The sequence below is a fragment of the Lepeophtheirus salmonis genome, unplaced genomic scaffold, assembly GCF_016086655.4.
Source record: "Lepeophtheirus salmonis unplaced genomic scaffold, UVic_Lsal_1.4 unplaced_contig_942_pilon, whole genome shotgun sequence".
NCBI classification, from domain to species: domain Eukaryota; kingdom Metazoa; phylum Arthropoda; class Copepoda; order Siphonostomatoida; family Caligidae; genus Lepeophtheirus; species Lepeophtheirus salmonis.
In genome coordinates, this window is record NW_027296841.1 from 46,220 (window position 1) to 68,680 (window position 22,461).

The 22,461-nt window shown below is 30.3% G+C and overlaps 3 protein-coding genes across 3 annotated transcripts; all 3 read left to right on the forward strand.

Moving 5' to 3' along the window:
- The first annotated feature begins 3,299 nt into the window (after nt 1-3,299).
- LOC121122923 (uncharacterized) lies at nt 3,300-3,979 on the forward strand. The gene is made up of 2 exons (XM_040718000.2): nt 3,300-3,357; nt 3,430-3,979. Exons 1-2 carry the CDS (start codon nt 3,352-3,354, stop codon nt 3,907-3,909), a joined length of 486 nt encoding a protein of 161 aa, XP_040573934.2. The 5' UTR covers nt 3,300-3,351; the 3' UTR covers nt 3,910-3,979.
- Nucleotides 3,980-8,284: 4,305 nt separating this feature from the next.
- Nucleotides 8,285-8,929, forward strand: LOC121122890 (cuticle protein 8-like). The gene is made up of 2 exons (XM_040717969.2): nt 8,285-8,350; nt 8,416-8,929. The coding sequence occupies exons 1-2, from the start codon at nt 8,345-8,347 to the stop codon at nt 8,857-8,859; spliced, it is 450 nt and encodes a 149-aa protein (XP_040573903.1). The 5' UTR covers nt 8,285-8,344; the 3' UTR covers nt 8,860-8,929.
- A 6,774-nt stretch (nt 8,930-15,703) lies between these two features.
- LOC121123513 (cuticle protein 19.8-like) lies at nt 15,704-16,364 on the forward strand. The gene is made up of 2 exons (XM_040718639.2): nt 15,704-15,780; nt 15,846-16,364. The coding sequence occupies exons 1-2, from the start codon at nt 15,775-15,777 to the stop codon at nt 16,308-16,310; spliced, it is 471 nt and encodes a 156-aa protein (XP_040574573.1). The 5' UTR covers nt 15,704-15,774; the 3' UTR covers nt 16,311-16,364.
- The last annotated feature ends 6,097 nt before the right edge of the window (nt 16,365-22,461 follow it).

A 22,461-nucleotide genomic window follows, 5' to 3' on the forward strand; every position in this document is an offset into this window, starting at 1 on the left:
TTGGCATTTTTTACCATTTATCTCCATCTTCAATAACAAAGGCTTAAATAGCCTTGAATCAAAAATAGCTTATCCCACCAAAAAACGTAATGGCCTTTGTCTGAAAAATCTGAATCTGATCAAAAACAACTAATACCACATTTCCAATCTGGAGTTCAAAACTTCATAAAGTTTAGTCTATTTTAATTGCTGTTAAGTATCATGATGGAGAATAAAAGTGTGTTAGATCGATTAATTTTCGTACTATATATAAAAATACTAACAATTTGTTTATATAAATCATTTTAAACTTTTGAAATAAACTAATTTGAGCAGCAAATATTTATATTTAGTGTTCCATTTCTTTAACATAAAAGTTTATACTTTTCAACTTGCAAATATTAACCATCATAAACTAGAAAAGAAAGGTCGCTGAATATTTGCATATATTTACAGGGTGCTACGACATAAATTCCTTTCTATGTGTGGCGATCAGGCTGTACAAGTAGTAACGTGATTTCAATCTAGAGGCAAGGTTTTTTTGGGAAGTACAGTCAGACGCTTTCCTACGTTGGAGTAATGAGGAACGTGCGTTTGCCGTCGAAAATAAATATTGCCAAAGAAGTGGTTGACTCAATATTTTATAACATCAAACTTATTTCAATTTAGCTCTTGAGTTTTTATTGCTCTGATTAATAAAAATTCGTTATTTCCTTGTGAATATAAAAAAAAGAAATTTGGTTTGTCTTGTCTTTTTAATTCTTTGAATAATCTTGAATAACTTTGTGGTTCTCTTTGTAAGTAACTGATATTTTAAAAGTTTTTATTATGGATGAAGAATACAGAACAATATATATGATTAAATATTAAGAAAACAACATAATTATACACTTTATTTATTAAAACCACCAATTAGAAAATAAATTTGGATTATGTACCGTACCATATACCGTCAATGTCGTTGTACCGTAGGCATGATTTACTCTCACATGAAGAAAAAAAAAGATAAATTAAATAATGTAAGAGGTTTTCATTAACCCATTTCTAGTAAAAAATGATATTTTATCCATTAATTTGTAGTAAGATTCACCCTTTCATACAGATTCAGATACTTAATTAACCGTAAAAAGATGTTGATTACAGCAATAGTTCCCAAAATGAGGGTCACGGCACCTGTAGTGTCGCAGGACACAACGGAGGGTTTACACCATGATTTCCAAAAAAGAAGAAAATAATTGAAATTGACATTATTTTGAGTAACATCAAAACTTACATAATGATGAATCTATATGTTTTTTATAAGTTTCATATGGATCATTTTAAAAAGTATTTCCCAGAAGATAATGCCTCACCGAAACATAACTGGATACGCACCTTTACCACCACAGCTAATCATCGGTAGTTTTATATGGAATATGCGCTTATTGAACTTTTTTGTGACCCAATACTAAAAACCGAATTTGATTCAATATTACTTGACGAATTCTGGCTTTCTGTGATTAATGAGTAATCACAGGCTCTCTATGGAAGAAAAGTGCTAAGCGATTGGATGTCCCATGGTAGCCAAATCATCTTTTCCAATGAGAAACAATAGACTTTCGACACATCCCACAATATCTAGAACAATGGATATTTTGCCAAAGAGAGAGACCTAATATTCCCACTTCTAAATTCTACACTTATTGATTAATTTCTGTTTACCTGTTCTGAGTAGTTAACTGAATAATTATATAAAAAGAAAAGCAAAAATTATCTACTGAATTACTAAGTCTAGGTCGAATTAAAATTATGGTCATTGAGAAAACGCAAATATTTTCTTCAGTATAAAGCCTACGTGTTAACTTTTAATTAGAAATGTTTTTGTAATCCTTGATATTTTTTAAGATCAACTTTTTATTATTTCCATTCATTTTTTACTTATATAGTTTTATTCTGAAATTAGGTGATTAACATCTTGTCAGTAAGATTAGCATCGTGATTTCTAAGAATATATTTTTCCATGAGAAATATCTTACTCTTATCAAAATTTTAAAGATAGTTTTAAAGATATTTCATTTTCTAAGGCCAGGAGAATAGGATTAAAAATTTGTAAAAGAACCTGACATGTCATGGAAGCATTTCTAAATACAACAAAGGAATAGAAGGAGTGATCTCTTTGATGAAATAATAGCTGTGTTTGCAAGGATAAAGGATGGATAGTGTCCAATATTTAACTGGTAAGTAGTCAACACATGAAACTTAGACTAAATGGCTATCTACCTTGTTTATAATTTATTCGTCATATTGACTAAGTCTTCATCTATTTTTAGATGAGCTCCAAGTAAAAGCTTTAGAGGCACCAATGGTCTCCTCCTATTAGCTCAAATCCCTAGTTGCAAAGGTCCAATGTGTAATGGAACAGCGAAAGGCTCTTCCAAAATTGATTCAGATAATACAAGATATGGCGAATCAAATTTACATGTGTCTGATACATATCAGTATCGAGTAATTGAATCAAAGGCAAAAATTGTTTTAATTTTTAACAAACTCTCTCTTGAATATTATTAACCCTGAAACAAAATGTTTGAACTGAATTTTTCGATTCTGGCAATCCTTCAGATTAAACGATTTTCTACATACTTAAACCTATTCAGAGGTTATATAAGCAACACCATTAAATTAAAGGACATCACTGTTCAAAGATTATCAAAGATGGAAATTTTATTTTCTGTTTAATGGAATCCCTTTTTGTCAAAACCCATGGATAATGTCAAGTTTTGATGTCATTGACTGGATTGAAAACATAGAAAAGTACTAATTTGAATTCAATTGATATTCACGCCATTTTAGATTAAAACTATGAAGATCTTGAAAAAAAAGTACCACAAAAGATGCTCATTTTGACATATTAAGCCATTCAAAATTAAAGCAATCTTAAATAGTATAAATCAAATGAATATCACAATAATAATAGAGTAATTAGTGAATTAGCCTATAAATAAAAATAAACACAACACCACAATAAGTAGTTCACTATTTAATACATAGTTTGAATTCATTTGCTTGAAGAGAAATATACATAAAAGTAAACATAATATGAAGAAATTATTATATAAAACCATTTGAGTACAATCCTGATAAATACACATTTATATTTTGATATGTTGATAATTATGTAAGTGTCAATTGGAAAATAAATACTTGAGTGAATGTTTCTTCTACATAATAAACTTGCATATACAGTCTGTAATGTTGCCCTCTTTTACTCCACGCCCTTCAATAACAATGAATATTTAGGCAGGGTCTGCGTCAATTTTTTTTTTAATGCGTATGTATAAATACTCAAAGCATCCAGAATCAAAGTATTAGTATTCTAACTCCAATTCAATCAACATGAAGGTAAATAATGAATAAGAATCAAATCCTCAAATGTGGACCTTGAATTCACCATTTTTTTTCTTCTCTTTACAGTCCTTCATTGCTTTGTCTGCTCTCTTGGCTGTTGCCTTTGCTGACCACCCAGCACCCGCTCCATACCACCCAGCCCCTTATCACCCTGCTCCAGCCTACAAACCCGCTCCTTATCACCCAGCTCCTTCCTACAAGGAAGATCCCGCAGTCTACCAATACCAATATGCCGTCAGTGATGAATATGCTGGACTCAACTTTGGAGCTGATGAGGCCCGTGATGGATACTCCACCCAAGGAAAGTACTCTGTTGCCCTTCCCGACGGTCGCATCCAAACTGTGTCCTACAACGTTGCTGATGCTTACTCAGGTTATGTTGCCGACGTCACCTACTCTGGAGAGGCTAAATACGAGCCCTACCATCCTGCTCCCGCTCCTTACAAGCCTGCTCCCGTCTACCACGCTGCCCCAGCTCCATACAAACCTGCCCCTGTCTACAAGCCTGCTCCTGTCTACCACGCTGCTCCCATCTACCACGCTTAAGCTTCATGCTGATAATATTTATTAGTTTATTTATTTATTTTTAATGCTAAATAAATCTATTTGAAACTAATTTTGTATGGTTTTCTTATTTGTGAGTCAATATTCATTGTTTTATTGTTTAGGGTAGGTTCAAATGTTTATTAATCGTTTCTACCTTGATAAGCTATATATTTGATTTGTAGATATCTAATTTTTCCCTGATGAAACAGATTTATCAATATATTTATAGGCCTTATTAAATACTACAAAAGTTCTAGTATTCTAGGTCAAATGGTGATAAAATTATTACATGTAATAAATTTAGTATTTCTGTGATATTTATTTGTATTAATACAGTATTTTCTTAGTTTTTTAATGTTATGACTTTTTTTCAACTAGGTAATTACAAACTACACTTAAATGTATATTTAGAAAATAAAAATTTCAGCTACAATAAGATGTGGTATTCCTCCTCCAAAATGAAAAAAAAATCTGAAACTATAGATCATCAGAGGATATATGTACATAGTTATTGCCCAATAATCCTCAAATGTTTTGGACGTGGGTACTTGTACTCAAAATCTTCTAATTGAGCTGGACAACATATTGTCTTTTATTGGATAATTCAATCAATGACTTTACATGAGCTCGAAACCTAAGAACTATAACTATTTAAATAAAAATAAAAGAAAGATTTGTTTGTTAGTTCTGTGTACATCATATTTTATATTAAATAACTATTATAAAATCAAATTAAATTTACATTTTAGCTTGCCTTCACCGTTTAGTGTTTAGGTTCTCTAGATTTGTCATAATCATTAATTTAATAGTAAGAGACAAGTTACAAGTATTTGACCCTATGTCTAAGTTTTCTGTAGGAACAGGGAAACAAATGTAAATTATTCCATAACCTTCATTCAACTTCGTGGGCAGAAATTAGAACAAATGGAAGTACGCTTTTTATGTATTCATTAAGGACATCCAAATGTGGGGCATCATAATTCGTAGAAATATTGGATTGATGCTATCTTTTTTTTGAAATAGTCTACTTCAAAAAGTGTAAATGCACAGGTCCGCAGGGTTTAGGCTGGAGGGGCCTGTAGCCCCCCCCCAAATATCCAAATTTACAGAAAATTTAGTTCTTCATATTTTTTTCCAGAAAAATTTAATTTTGTAAAAAACTATGAAGTTTTGATCTTTTTCTCCAAAAGATTTGATTTTTAAAACTAAAATTCCTATATTTTTTTCTAAAAAATTTTATTTATGCAATTTAATTTTTGATATTACTTGTGAATATCTGTAGACTTTTAAAATTATTTTCCCATAAATTTAAATTTCTGTGAAAAGCTATGGATTGAAATTTTTAAAAATAAATTTAATTATTTAAATTTTTGCCAAGAATTTTAATATTTTTAGGTCAATTTTTTATTCCCAAAAGTTTAACTTTTTGAATTCGTATGAATAGCTATGGATTTTTGAAATTATTTTCTAAAAAATGATAGTATTTGGATTTTTTAAAAAAGTTAAAAAACCAAATATTTATATAATCCTGTGAACGCTCCTGATACACAAGGCATTGTGTTATTATTAAAATATAACTGAATTGTAAAAAGTGAATAAAAAATGGTTGAAACCATCGTAAATATGCCTTTACAAAGCCAGACAACGGAATTTTCTGAAGAGTACATTATTTTAATATAATTTCCCATAAAATATTCTGAAACTTCTCATGCAGTAGAGATAATCTCATAAGGGATCTCAAAAAAGTTAGGACCGATTAGACTTATCCTTCAAATACTATGAAACTTCTAATGCTGAATTCCTTAATATATGTAATTGAGGTGGATGGCCTCTCTGCACCATCAGAAATGTTAAATATAGTAGTTTTATATGTAAATAATTTCTATGAATACATTTCGATAACCATATCGTTCAAAATTAATTTTAAATTAAGAAAGTAATCAATCTTCTTTACCTGCTGACACTATTGAGCAAATTAAGGTGGAAGACATTATTGCTGGGAAAATGCTCTCTCCATACACAAGGAATTTTGTTCAGGAGAAGAGGAATCATGTTGAGGATGTGAAAATACTTTGATAAGAATGATTGTACTACTTCTGAATGAAACATATCAAAATTGAATAATAGTAAAGTGAATTTCTTAGTATATTAAAGACCAGTCGGACGATACATTGTATAAGTTTATTATACGTTATATTCTCTGTTTCTATCTTGGAAATGGAGAAAGTGACGGCTGACGGCATTCAATAATAAAGAAATAACTTTGCAAAGCAAATAACATATTTTTGGAGTAGGTGGAGAGGGATTTCGACTCAATGAATCACAATTGTTCAAATAAGTTTCCGCGCGGCATAAGCCTTGTCATTAGAAATTTATATTTATATATGTTTGGATTTGATGGCATAGAAGTGCATGTCAATGCTATTTATTAAGTTCATCGTGTAATTATATTGTAATGGATCATAGTAGATACAAGAAAAAGTTGTAGACTTTACTTAATTAGATGTGATCTCCTCCATCTAATCCCTCAGTTCATGGATCGACTCCAAGTCCCCCCTCCCTCCTGGAATACTTCAGAACAGACAAAATCACAACTTGCTCCACATAATGAGCCTTCAATTTATTTTTATGCTCCTCCAAAGTGTTAATTGTCCGAATATCTCGGAAAAATCGAGATCCTTTTCTTCCAACTCCAATAATAAATTCCTCTTAATATTAGAAGGTTGCGAAAATGTTAATTCAACTATCTGCTATCTCCAATTTTGAGATAGATAGAGAAAATATGAAGTAAAGCAAACTTATGCAATGTACCCATGTCTAATATTACTTAATAAATATTTTCTATTAGTATTGTCTTTCTTGCTTTTTTCAGTCATTTATATATTCGTTTGTCTCTTAGAAATCATTATCGATCTTATTATTAATTATATCTTTTCTCGAAAAAAATTATAAATGTGCAAATTTCTAAAAGATATCAATAAACATAATACATTAATATTATTTATTAAATGCTCACTCACACCAAAGTTAAGAATGTTATGACAAAATAACAAGACCAGTTCACATTGTCAATGTGATTTCCCCCTCCCTTCTTGACTCGAGTAACGTCAGTTAACCATTTGATAGTATTCATGTCAATTTCCTTTTTTCTTCTTCTCTTAGCTTTATAGAAAATCTGATCGAAATACAACAGTAAAGTTCGAACCGATAATATAAACACATAAAAAGGAGGCAAATATGTCATGCGGCAAAATCTCCTGAATGGAAAATTACAAGAGACAAAAATGTAGGTGGCAAGTCAGGTTGAACTTATAACACTACCGCAACTGTTGTTTCTCCCTTATTTCAGGGGTTAGTCTTGTTTTCTGCCTATTACACAGAGTGTAAATCTGAATCCAGATGATGATGCAAATGGTTTTAGATTGAGATATGATTTTTATTGTAGTTGTATGAGATGAAAGGGTATTGAGGAAAATATTAGGTGTACCAAACAATATCAGACAATATTTGCCATTTTTAATCAAGGTTTGTTGATTTTGATTAATTTGTTCACGTTAAAGTCGTTCTTTTGCTTTGTTTATTTCCCAATTTAAGTACTTACTTCATCGATAAGCAAACCGATTTATATTGTAATGTAAGCTGATTTCGAGAGTAGAAAAATGTAGGGATGAACCCTGGCGTCATAGGGAAATAAACTTTATTTCTTACAAATGCATGTCCAGTGGACAGTGGGCGTGAAAATTGTACACGCCCTTGGCCTTTTGAACTCACTGTCGTTTTAATTTCTTTCACAGAGTATAACAAATATTTTACAACCAAATAACTGTCTGGACAACAAAAACAACAACTAACCGGTTCTTTCCCATTAGACACCTTCGTATTGCCTTACACTATGCATTAAAATATATAAGTATACAAATAATCTACACATATTAAAGGAATGGGTAATAAAAAAGGAAGAATCGGTTTCCTGTAAAACAAGTGATTGTCTCTTGACTAGACAGAGTTTCCGAATTTCATATTACATTAAGCAAATTAAAGGAATATTAAATTGTAAATTACATTTCTGAAATTGATATTTTATCTCATAGCATAACAGATAATAAATACTTCAAAAAAATCATAAATAATTGATACATCATCTCTTTAACCCAATTACATAGGTGGAAAACCGAATACAGTTTTGATTTACATCTATTCCCATGGTAAAATCAAAGGAATAGGAAGGAAGTGATTTTTTCTTGATTATAAATCCCAAACATGCAGTTAACAAACAGTTCATACTGTTGCCCTGTTTCACTCCACGCCCTACAATAATAATGAATATTTAGGTAGGGTCTGCGTCAATGTTTTTTTTAAATTTTATAAAAAAGCGTATAAATACTCAAAGCATCATGAAACAAGATATTAGTTTTTTAACTCCAATTCAATCAACATGAAGGTAAGTAGCTAATAGAAATCAAATCCTCAAGCATTATTTAACATATTTTGTTTTCTTCTTTACAGTCCTTCGTCGCATTGTCTGCTCTTTTGGCTGTTGCCATCTCTGCTCCTGCTGACCTCTACAGACCAGCTCCCTACCACCCAGCACCGGCACCATACCACGCAGCTCCTTCCTACAAGGAAGAACCCGCAGCCTACCAATACCAATATGCTGTCAGTGATGAATATGCTGGACTCAACTTTGGAGCTGATGAGGCCCGTGATGGATACTCCACCCAAGGAAAGTACTCTGTTGCCCTTCCCGACGGTCGCATCCAAACTGTGTCCTACAACGTTGCTGATGCTTATTCTGGCTATGTTGCTGATGTTACCTATTCTGGAGAAGCCAAATATGAGCCATACCATCCTTCCCCAGCTCCTTACAAGTCTGCTCCTGTCTACCATGCTGCTCCAGCTCCCTACAAGCCAGCTCCCGTCTACCACCCTGCTCCCGTTTACCACGCTTAGGCTTTATTGTTATAATATTTATTAGTTTATTTATTTATTTTTTATTCTAAATAAATCTATTTAAAACTTATTTTACTATAGTTCAATCATCAGTTAGTCAATATAAGTTGTTTTTCTTTAAGATAAATCATTCGTAGATATTTATTGTGGGAATAAATTGCATTAAACACACATATCAAAATCAAAGGTATTCAACTATTTTTTAAGAAAATTAAATCAACATATTTGCTAGGTTGTCAAAATTAAACCTTTCTTTCAAAATATTTACATGATTAGATTTTATAATTTTAGTTTGTTTTGTCACTTTGAACCTGCCTGTTTTTGTATTTAATTGATACTGGATTTTATTTTGTTCCTTTTTTTCAAACTTATTGCTCAACCATAACATTACTAATTTTACACCTGGGCCTCTATTTAGAACAAAATGCTTTGATAACATTGTTTTTTTTTATTAAAATTTACAAAAAACGGTCCCTGCTCCAAACCCCTTACCTACCCCAGGTGTTCACTAAAGTTCACATTTCATTTCTTCAGCAAATCTAAATATTTGAAATTACTGTTGTATCGGTCCTTATTTTTTTTCGCCATGTCTAGTGTTAGAACCTGTCTGGCAAATGTCTGACATTTTTCAAATTTTCTGGGTTAAAATAATAATGTTTGGTTTTTTAAAGTTTTAAATGTAATGAACAAAAATAAGACAATACATAATTTAAAACTGTTTAGAAAACCAGGGACATATATAATTCAAATTTTTCATTAATGTCTTCAACTCTTCTTTTTGTCCCCAACTTATCCCCAATTATTAGCCATAAGACACACAAAACTGCAAAGTCCAGAGAATTAAGATAATTTTTATTAGTAAATAATTTAGTGTGAAGGTAATGTAGGTAATATAAAGGGGAATAAGTTTTTATCAATAACTTAGTTGTTGCATACTTAGAACCATAGAGTGCCTCCAATAAAATTTAATTTATATGCGAGTAAAATAGTCCATTAAAGTAAATGCAACTATTTGTTGTTGTAAAAATGTACTTTCTTATAATTATTTGTAAGTTTTGCAATCTTAATTCTTAATTTACCTGTCTTTAAAAAATGAGGTTAATTTCGTTAGATATTCAAAATATTTGATTCCAATATTCCAACTGTAGTATCTAGTACCTTTTTGAATATTTCAAAACTGTTATAGTTCTCTTGTTCGGTCATGATATGTTTATTTAAGCTATGCATAATTTCAATCAATCAATTATTGGATAATTATTCGACAGTGTGGAATAATTTGCTAAGAATTCGCTAACAAGTATGGGGATCGATAAAGTGGGATTGAGATCGGTGGCGAAAAATCAATCCATCTATTCAAGAGAAAGATGACTGCAATATCGCATCGTTATTTGTTGATTTTGTTATTCTTCTTTTTGCCAAAAATACAAACGATTTTAATGACAATTAATAATTCTGGGATCTTTCCAACTAGCCATTCAGTGTTTATTCCTCTAAGGGCATCTTTGTCCTTGGAGTATTAATTCAGAGAAGAGAGTTGACTATGGATATCCATGGATTGAGATGATTTTTACGATATCGACAAGACTAGATCATTATGGATGAAGTTCATTGTTTCAAATAAGAAACGAAAAAACATCAAACTGCACATAATAAGTTGAAAACAATTAATCTACCACTTTTGATAAATATCAAAGGCACGAACTGAACGTTGGATGATTATAAAGCTTTATAAGTGGTTTCATAATATTGGATGAATAATTTATCAAATAAATGACTACAATCTAATAACAATTATAATACTTGTAAATTGACCTATTTTATATCTATTATTGATTTGTTCTACTAATGTAACTTGAAGCATTAAGCCCATTTGACTATTCTAACATAAGTATGTAGTTATTTGAATTAAAAAAAAGATGTGTTAACTCTTTAAAAAACTCAAATTGAAGAGTATATAAAGAAGTCAGAATAGGTAACTAGTACTTCTTATTATAATTTTGTTTATTTTTTGAATTAATACTTAGGTTATGAAATTGGGAATAAAAGATACATAATCCCATTATATGGATGAAAGTGGAGTTTGATGACGTTTCGTTCATTATTTGTTATTCAATTTTTAAGCAATGAAAAATACAAATATCTGTATCTAATTAAATATATATTTGTTTTATTTCAGAATGTCAGTACTAGAACTAATTAAAAAAGAAGAAATATAGTTGATTTACTTCACAAAATACTAAATTTTATAACTGTAAGGACTCCTTTGCAGGACTGAGCTGGACCAGATCGAGACTAAACGAGACAGTACTACCATCTTCAGTCCTAAATAAGTACTCACACTACACTACTTTCAAATACTATAAAGTTTTATAATATATCTAATAACTTTTTGAGAAATGTGTATAATTTTAATACTTTTGAGGACTTTTGAGTAGAACGAATGCCTTTCAATACACTTCATAAAATTACATATTTATAAAAATAACTACTATACAAACATAGTTGTTTCTGTACTTATGAGGAACTATATCTATAAATTATAATCAAAATGTCTATTTCATTAATGGGGCTTTATATCATATTTATCTTCAATATTAATTGAACTTGATAGATTTCTATGTAGGAATATCTCAAGTGTATAACCATGATTTACTTTATGCGTAATTAGACTATACTTTTAGGGCCATTTAACAGTTTAAGGAACCTTTAAATCCATTATCTTCTCTATTATAAACATACATATTTGGGTTGGTCCGTATCTAATTTGAATTAAATGAAGTTGGACATATATTTTAAATCCTTGACCTTGAATTTGGACAAAATATCTTTAAAATATCAAGTTTATTTATTAGATATTATAAGCAATTACCAATTGATATACTTAAAATAAATGTATTAATTTGTGAAAAAAGTAATTTCGAATTCCTGTCTTTTTTTATTTTTAAATAACCATATTTTATGAAAATTATAACTAATTCCAATTTAGGTCTAGAGTTTTTATTGGTGCAGTTTATAAAAATTAATTAATCCCTTCAATTTCTAATATATAAAAACAATTTTTTAAATTTACTTTTAAAATTTGTAAAGTTCATTGAATGCTAATAACTCCATAAATTATTATGGAAAAAAGCTAAAGTTGGTTTCATCTGAATTGATATCGTGGAATGTTCTAAATCGGTGCAGTTTTTCAAATCATAAGTTTGGAACAACATTAAGAGCAGAAAATCCAACATTTTTAAGACCTTTGCGAAATTGCCAGAAACTAATAGTGATTGTACACTATTATAAAATAAGACACCTTAATTGTTATTTTTCGCCTCTTTTTGTATAAAATAAAATCTATCAAAGAAAAAATGTTTAAAAAGTGACAAAAAAATAACAGAGAACTAAAATATCGAAGTTTGGTTTATTCAGTGTATACACAATGTGTACTATCGTTATGAAACAAAAAAAACCAAAACATTTTGATTTATAAAACGTCCTTTATTGTCTTTGAAAAAAGGCATCTATATTTTCGCACCTTATATTATGAATATACTGAAGAGTGTGCTAAATTAGCGTTTCTTAACAGATGGATCGCGACCAATAAGTCACTTACAAATAGTTTTTTTAGAGAGTTGATTATAAATTGTAAATATAATATCTGATTATCTTCCCTGTTTTTAATAATTCAACAAAAGGCTCCATAAAATTAGTCCACATATTTTGTACTCATAAAGTCATATTTAGTTTTGTAGATTTCTGAAAGTTTGTATGTGCTATAACTATTTTTGAAAGAATTCTCAATAGTTTAAATTAATTCAGGATTTGTGTGGATCCTGTCATATATAGTTCTCACGTAGTTCAGCTTCGATAAAGTAGGCAATTGAAATAAAGAATGGTTGCAGCTGGCTCATGTTCTACAACATCAAAAAATATTTACCAACAAAGTTACATCACAATCATGTAATATAACACACATTGTTGCAAAAAAAGTAATAAAAAACTTTTTTCAACTTTTCTTCGAGATATTGGATAAAAACTGATTTTGTAATCATGCAGTTGATGAGAAATGTTAGAAATTGTAACTTTCAGCAATATAGATTAGTGGTAACAAGAGTTGCAAGTTCTACGGTGCTGTTAACTCCGGCAACGAAGATTACGGCAAAAGTTACAGATCGATTTTGACTAAACTTAGTAGAAAAATTAGGTATGGTCACAATACGAGGCGATAACATTTTTAAAGGTCAAGGGCAAGAAAGCGCAAAACGTAAAAGATGCTTAATCGAACATAGCTTTGGAATAAATTAAGATACATCTTTCAATTTGATTTTAGGATGGGGTTTACCTCTACCATGTGACAATTCCAGCTTATTATGTATTCTTTTATATGTTATATTAAAATTCACAGAAATTTGTTTGTTAGTGTTGACCGAACCATCAAAAGCCATGTAGGTACTGAATTTATTCAATCTATAAAATTAATTAAGAGATACAATACAGCTTTATTAAATCTTGGTCTGCAGTAATGCATTAAAAATTAATCATTCAACATTTTCAAAAGGCTCTTTTTGTTTTTCCAAAATATTTCATTTTATTTTCCTTAATTCCTAACTCATTCGAGATAGTTTAACTGACGCAACCATTTTCCAACGACCTATGTAATTGCCCCAGGGTAGTATAATCTATAAATAGATTAGATAAATATGATATGCTAAATTTTAACGTGTCTAAGGCAAACTAACTCCCAAATAAATCAAAAACAAAATGTTGTTCGTATTTTTGATCTCTGCTAAAAAATGTTTTTCTCTCTGAATGCTGGAATTGGAGAGTTCCTTAAACGATGGGAAAATACACTATAGACTAGGGTATAGACTAGGTAGACTAGCAGTATTTGATATCTACAATTTTATCTAATAAAATAAAGTTACAAAACTAACTTTGGCTGTTATCATAAATATATCTTTGGGTAGTTTTTGTAGCTTTAATATTAATTAGATAATACCAGGGGTAGTATCCACATTGCCAAGAGTAATTAGGCGTCGGCTATAAGATAAATTTTGCTTTAATAATATAGAAAAATAAACTACCCAATAAATTATAAGTTTTACGCTCCGTTTTTTTATTAGCACATTCACATGTAACTTCTTATACTTATATCAATTATTCATATGTATTCTGTCCTGAAGAATGTAAAAAATAATAATATGAGTTTGGAGTAAAGAGATTTACTTGGCTCGATTAATACTTTAGTCATTAGAAAATTCACTAACAAAATGAAAAAAAAAATCATTTTAACATAGCAACCTCTATATTTAATTCAAATCTTAACATTTGCTAAAAAATTCCATGAATTATAAATTACATAAAAGACCAAACACAAAAAACAAACAGAAAATGTGCTCTTTTTATTTACACACATGTCAGCAATATTTTATTATACGACCACAGTATTATTTCTGATACCAAAATATTTATATGATTTTCAACAAGGAGACTTGATACAGTGAAATCTGTGACTTGTTTTCATATATTCAGACAGACAGAAGTATAAACTTTGCTTTATAAAAGCAGATTTATTGTATTAAAAAACACTTTATCGACAATAATTATCATTTATTTATCGTTTTATTTGTTTTAAAATATAAATGTATGCAAATTTTGAGAAATTTACAATTTTACTCAAAAGATTATGCGTCAAGGGAGATGGTTGAACGACACTCAAATGTTACATATTTAGCATAACGAAATATATATTCATTATTACAACCCATGCAGAAAGTGATGGAATGCAAAAAAAAATCATGGATTTTTTAAGGTGACAATAAGAACCACATTACCTCAGACCTCGTAGATTTTGATTGGATGGAAAAATTTGCTTTTGACGTCTCATCATGGAACTAATGAATCAATTTTTTTATTTAAACTAGTCCTTATAAAAAATGACGCATGCTGCGAAGAAGGCCCAAAATCAGTTGGTAGTTAGCAAATTCTTTCGGAATGATATTTTAATAAATGCTCAAAATTGTTCACAGCTAAGACCAGTTCCTATTCAATCAATCAACGTTCATGACACTGATGAGGAAAAAATAATCCCAAAAATTCGCCAGCTGACAATAAAATACAACATGTTATTTCTATGTGTGTCATGTGAGGTAATGCCATGAATTTTATCATTAGGGAAGTTGTATTATTTTCCCTCAAGACCGCACCATTTTCTGTTGCTTTGTTTACAAACTAATATAAGCAAACAACGTTCATGCCCATTATAATATAGACGAATTTTATAATCTTGTCAAAAAAATGTTATATGTGTGTATACAGTACATTGGTTGTACTTGAACCGGTCCTCAAAAATGTTTTTTTAGGTGCCCTCAACGAAAAAATAATTGTCCATACCTGATATAGTATTACATATTTGAATTTTAAGAACCACTTCTGGAATATATATAATGTTAAATCATTGTTAGATACATTCATATTTTCAAAACAAAAAGTTTTCTAACTTGGATGATGAAGCTCAAATTCTACTTTGGATCCATTTTGTTCTGCAAACTAATTAACTTTACAATCAATCTTCTCTTAAAAATATTTAGCATTAACTCAAAGCTCAATACTTATTGAATGTTAGGATAATTCCACGTAAAATTATTAAATGAATTTACAAACACTCTGATTACTTTATCAAATATTGTGTTTTTTAAAATTTGTTACATCGAAGAATGTGAATGAAAATATCCTAATGATTTTATCTTCTACATATGTACTGTCGACGAAAAGACCTTAGTGATGCTCTATTGCAATCCACGCCCAACAATAATAATAAATATTTAGACAGGGTCTGCGTGAATGGAGTTCTTCTTCTTTTTGAATGCGTATAAATACTCATAGTATCAAGAATAAAGACATTAGTTTTATAACTACAATTCAATCAGCATGAAGGTAAGTAACGAATGCAAATCAAATCCTCAAATGTGGATCGTGAATTAACCTTCTCCTTTTTACAGTCTTTTGTCGTCGTATCTGCTCTTTTGGCTGTTACCATGTCTGCTCCTGCTGACCCCTACAGACCAGCTCCATACCACCCAGCCCCTGCTCCATACCACCCAGCACTGGCACCATACCACGCAGCTCCTATCTACAAGGAAGAACCCGCAGCCTACCAATACCAATACGCTGTCAGTGATGAATATGCTGGACTCAACTTTGGAGCTGATGAGGCCCGTGATGGATACTCAACCAACGGAAAGTACTCTGTTGCCCTTCCCGACGGTCGCATCCAAACTGTATCCTACAACGTTGCTGATGCTTACTCTGGCTATGTTGCTGACGTTACCTACTCCGGAGAGGCTAAATACGAGCCATATCACCCTGCTCCAGCTCCTTACAAGCCCGCTCCCGTCTACCATGCTGCTCCAGCTCCTTACAAGCCTGCCCCTGTCTACAAGCCAGCTCCTGTCTATCACTCTTAAAAAATTTATATGATATTGCCTTATTTATTTGAATAAAGTTATAAAATCTAACTATATAGACAGCTTGATTAGTTATTTGATCAGTACCAATTAATATATCTTAGTCAATCAAAAAAGGACTACTAGAGTGAAGGGTTGGAAATCAAATTGAACCAGCTGTTGATTGCAGGCATAGATACAATTTATCAATTAAAACTTGTTGTATGTGGAGTTGTGGAAATAATTTTTTTAATTAGAATGTATCATATTTTTTTTATATCTAACTTCTATTCCCATATCTCCATTATTTGTGAATATGGAAGATAAGAAGCTCTGTTTAAATCTCGTCAAAAGAAAACATTTCTTGAGGAGTATCCATGACATAACAGGGGTATCCGCTGTTGGTGGGCTAGAGGGCTCTAGCAAATCCCCCCAAATTAAGGATTTTTGCTTGTTACTAGAAAATTCAATATTCATTTTTTCTCAAAATGTTTCCCAATTACAAAGCCCCCCACCCTAAATATAATGCTGGAGACGCCCCTGCATAGTTATATTATACCGTCAGTTCCTTTCTTGTTCATCATATGTCTCTTTTATTGATGAACCTGCTTTCTTCTATAGATAGCTTTACATTTACAAATAAAGTAATTCATGTTACACCTAAACAATGAAATAAAATAATTCATTTGATAAGAATCGTAAGGGTTATAATAAAATGGTTGTTTGATTTTAAAAGTGAATAGTTTAAGCAGATGTTAAGTAATTCTCACTGCATAGCAAATAACTTCTTATTTTACGACAGGCGATTTTTTTCCCATTATTAGAAAAGTAATTAAATGAAATATGAAATTGAATTATGGAAATCGTGAATGAATGCCTTAGGGAATTAAACTAACATTATTTACTAATTATTATTCTTTAAACAAAAAATAAAAATACCATTTCTATTATGAAAATCACTTTTCCTTTGGGGTTCTGTATACCCCAAATTGTATAAAATTACTTTAAATTTGTTAACTAACTTTTTTGTATGCCTTAACATTTTTCAAAATAAATGCAATTTTGTGTTTTTCTAAAAATGTATTTTTTTGAAATATTTCGTAAATTTGTCTACTTTTAATCAAGATTTAGTGTATTTGATTAATGTGTTCACTTTTAAGTTGGTCCTTTAGTTTTCTTATTTCCTTTTTCTTTTTCAATTAAAGTATACAAGTTGCCACTCATGTAGTATGAATAGTTATTTTGTTTATCACACTCAACCTCATGAATACAAAATATTACATTTTGGTTCTTAAATTCATTAAAGGTTTTCATGATAAATTGAATTATAACGGGTGAACTATAATAATAACAAACTTTATTGTGTTGACAACACAAACTAATGTTGTTAATGTTAATATTAAAAAATATCATATTTATTCTGCTCCTCTTGAACTTACGTAATAATTTTTTGTGTTTTAATTCTTTAAGAAAAATATTCGAGTCACATATCCTCCAAATTTGGATGATCTCCAAGCTGCCATCAACACAGCGTGGTACGTCATGGGCATGGCCTTCACGTCAAGAGCTGCCAGTCGGTTCACCGGTGTCTGGAAGATATTATTGCCTGTAAAGGACGACCTATTGGATAAAAAAAATAATGCTAAATATAGTATTTCAACAAATCATAATTGATTTTGATCTGTCTTTTCATGATTAATAAAAATCCCGCTTTTTTTAAAATTTAGTCATGCGAATGTTAGTTTTAGATAGGGAGTAGGTTTGTTGTTAGGGATTCTTTTTAACACACAAAGATCCTTGATTCCATTCAAAAGATAGATTTACTTTGAACTTTCATGTTTTCTGGATTACACCACTATGATCCTCTCACTTTTAGCTCTTGAATACATTAAGGGACTTTTCTTGCTTCAATTCTCCAAAAAAAATAGCTATAGCTTTGAACTCTTGTGATGACTTTATCCCAAATTTTATAAAAATATAGATGGTGCTTGAAGGAGAATCTTCAATCGAAATTTTCACCCGTCAGATAAAGTATTTTTACTGTTTTTTTATTCATTCTCCTTGGAGCTATGAGTTCTTGAAACTAGGACGTTCATTTTCTTATTGAAACAAAGATAACTCAAATCCTCTACATGAAAACAACATAATAGAAATACGTTGATAAATATTTGGCATTTTTTACCATTTATCTCCATCTTCAATAACAAAGGCTTAAATAGCTTTGAATCAAAAATAGCTTATCCCACCAAAAAACGTAATGGCCTTTGTCTGAAAAATCTGAATCTGGTCAAAAACAACTAATACCACATTTCCAATCTGGAGCTCAAAACTTCATAAAGTTTAGTCTATTTTAATTGCTGTTAAGTATCATGATGGAGAATAAAAGTGTGTTAGATCAATTAATTTTCGTACTATATATAAAAATACTAACAATTTGTTCATATAAATCATTTTAAACTTTTGAAATAAACTAATTTGAGCAGCAAATATTTATATTTAGTGTTCCATCTCTTTAACATAAAAGTTTATACTTTTCAACTTGGAAATATTAACCATCATAAACTAGAAAAGAAAGGTTGCTGAATATTTGCATATATTTACAGGGTGCTACGACATAAATTCCTTTCTATGTGTGGCGATCAGGCTGTAAAAGTAGTAACGTGATTTCAATCTAGAGGCAAGTTTTTTTTCAGACGCTTTCCTACGTTGGAGTAATGAGGAACGTGCGTTTGCCGTCGAAAATAAATATTGCCAAAGAAGTGGTTGACTCAATATTTTATAACATCAAACTTATTTCAATTTAGCTCTTGAGTTTTTATTGCTCTGATTAATAAAAATTCGTTATTTCCTTGTGAATATAAAAAAAAGAAATTTGGTTTGTCTTGTCTTTTTAATTCTTTGAATAATCTTGAATAACTTTGTGGTTCTCTTTGTAAGTAACTGATATTTTAAAAGTTTTTATTATGGATGAAGAATACAAAACAATATATATGATTAAATATTAAGAAAACAACATAATTATACACTTTATTTATTAAAACCACCAACTAGAAAATAAATTTGGATTATGTACCGTACCATAGCATACACCGTCAATGTCGTTGTACCGTAGGCATGATTTACTTTCACATGAAGAAAAAAAAAGATAAATTAAATAATGTAAGAGGTTTTCATAACCCATTTCTAGTAAAAAATGATATTTTATCCATTAATTTGTAGTAAGATTCACCCTTTCATACAGATTCAGATACTTAATTAACCGTAAAAAGATGTTGATTACAGCAATAGTTCCCTAAATGAGGGCCATGGCACCTGTAGTGTCGCAGGACACAACGGAGGGTTTACACCATGATTTCCGAAAAAGAAGAAAATAATTGAAATTGACATTATTTTGAGTAACATCAAAACTTACATAATGATGAATCTATATGTTTTTTATAAGTTTCATCTGGATCATTTTAAAAAGTATTTCCCACAAGATAATGCCTCAACGAAACATAGCTGGATACGCACCTTTTACCACCACAGCTAATCATCGGTAGTCTTATATGGAATATGCGCTTATTGAACTTTTTTGTGACCCAATACTAAAAACCGAATTTGATTCAATATTACTTGACGAATTCTGGCTTTCTGTGATTAATGAGTAATCACGTTTGGCTCAAACAGCTTTATATTTACTTATACCATTTTGCTCAACTTATTTATTTGAAAAGACCTTTTCCCTAATTAAAAGTGTTGAGCTTTATTGGGTAGATATATGACCTTCAATTAATATTCATCTCTCAAGTAGAGGTGTAAGGGCTATACATTCTACGGCTTCATGTTTTAAGTGTCGAACTCAAAAAGTTTGAGAATTAATCCACTAAAGGGCTTCTAAGGTATCTTACTGTTTATGTCAATTAATTCATTCGTCGTCTCCACGAGCTGACAAAATGCAAAGATCATTTTAGTATTCACAATGTTTCTCGCTACTCTTGACATATAATCAATGTTGCTATTCATGACAAGTGATTAATATTGATACTCTTAGACGTTTTACAGTATAAAGCGTCATTTATATGTAAATATTATGTCAATTGGTTACATATTCCGAAGAATACAAATGATGTATTGTGCAAGTTGCACAATACATAATTTGTATGAATTGAATACATTATATTAAGGATATCAAACTTACTTTCTCTATCTCTTATGTCAAATATAGTTATCGAATTCATATAAAATTCCAAATTTGATTCACTAAAATATGTTTCTTCTGTTCTTCTTCATTATTAGGTATTTATCAATAAATATTATGCATTATTGATTGTATTTGCATAATGTAAAAAGGGATTTCTTGGAAAGAAATATATATGAATAAATATAATTTTAAATTAGTGTGTTCAATCTCTTGTTTCTATGTGGTTAAGAGTTTTTACATATATTATTAATGTAGGTAAGCATTTCTTTATACCTATAGTAAACTATGATAAATAAGTAGACATGGTTTTGAATTAAAGATAAGGTGCATAAAAATATACCAACGATCATTTCAATGGGTTTACAAATTATTATTTTGAATATTTCAACCTTTAACAATCAATATTAAGAAAATGTAATATGTTTATGTATATCTATATGTTAAAACTATAACTAATAAGTGAGTGAGTTAGATGTAAATTGTATATGATTTCAGTATCATTATTACATGGGTACTTATTCTGAATTAGATGTAAAATTATACAGGCAATAAGATAATTGATTAAACATTGAAGCTAAGAATGAAGTATTTGAAAAAGGGTAAGTTACTTTATTATGAATAAATCGATGAATGGATGCTTTGAACTATCTATGAAGTCCAATAACAAAATATTGAAAACAGAATAAATATTAATCATGAAGTGAATCGCTTTTCTTGCAAGTGTTATTAAATTTTTATTTGAATGTTTTAATCAAGTCCACAGTCATTAAATGTCGGAAAAAACTGCCTACAGGTCGACAAATATAATTATATGAGATGCACTTCCTAAGAGTAAAATCAAACGAAGGAAATACGTTTTTTTTTGTTTTTTTTTAAACGTTGCCTTGTTTCACACCACGCCCTACGAAAACACGGTCTGCGTCATTGTTTTTTTTTTACATTAAAAAAATGAATACATGCAAATACTCAAAGCATCCAGGATCCAGACATTAGTTTTCTTACTCAATTTCAATAAAAGTAATAAATGGAAATCAAACCCTTAGCCTTAAAATAAGTTGACCATCTTTTTTCTTCTATACAGTCCTTTATTTCTTTATCTACTCTTTTGACTGTTGCCTTTGCTGACCACCCAGCACCTGCTCCATACCACCCAGCCCTTATCACCCTGCTTCAGCCAACAAACCTGCTCCTTACCACCCAGCTCCTTCCTACAAGGAAGATCCCTCAGTCTACCAATACCAATATGTTTTCAGTGATGAATATGCTGGACTTCACTTTGGAGCTGATGAGGGCCGTGATGGAACTCTGCCCACAGAAAGTACTCTGTTTACCTTCCCGACGGTCGTATCCAACCCGTTTCTTATAACCTTGCTGATGCTTACTCTGGTTATGTTGCTGACGTCACCTACTCCGGAGAGGCTAAATACGAGCCATACCACCCTACTCCAGCTCCCTAAAAGCCTGCTCCCGTCTACCATGCTGATCCAGCTCCCTACAAGCCAGCGTCTAAGCTTCAATCTGAAAATATTTATAAGTTTATTTATTTATTTCTTATGCTAAATAAATCTACATATATAAAACGGTTTTTTTACGCTTCAATCACTAATGACTCGTTATAAATTTATTTCTATGTAATGTTAGGGCTAAGTTGAGAATATTTACTGTTTTCCACCATGATTAATCATTTGTCAATATTCATTAGTTGTAATATACAAATGTAGTTGTATTTTACATACAAATCAAAGCTATTCAACTATGTTTAAAGAATTTTTATTATCATATTTGCCATTTTATCAGTATCAAACAATTTTTTCAAATTACTTTATTACTACGAAATTCTCAAAAATATATATAATATGGAACATGTAGGTATATTATAACGTAAATACTCATTTTCGACTTCTAAGAATGACAAATCTTCTTCTTAAAATATATAAGATGATGAGTCTAAAAATAATGTTACCCTTGATAAGGCAAGAACTATTTTAT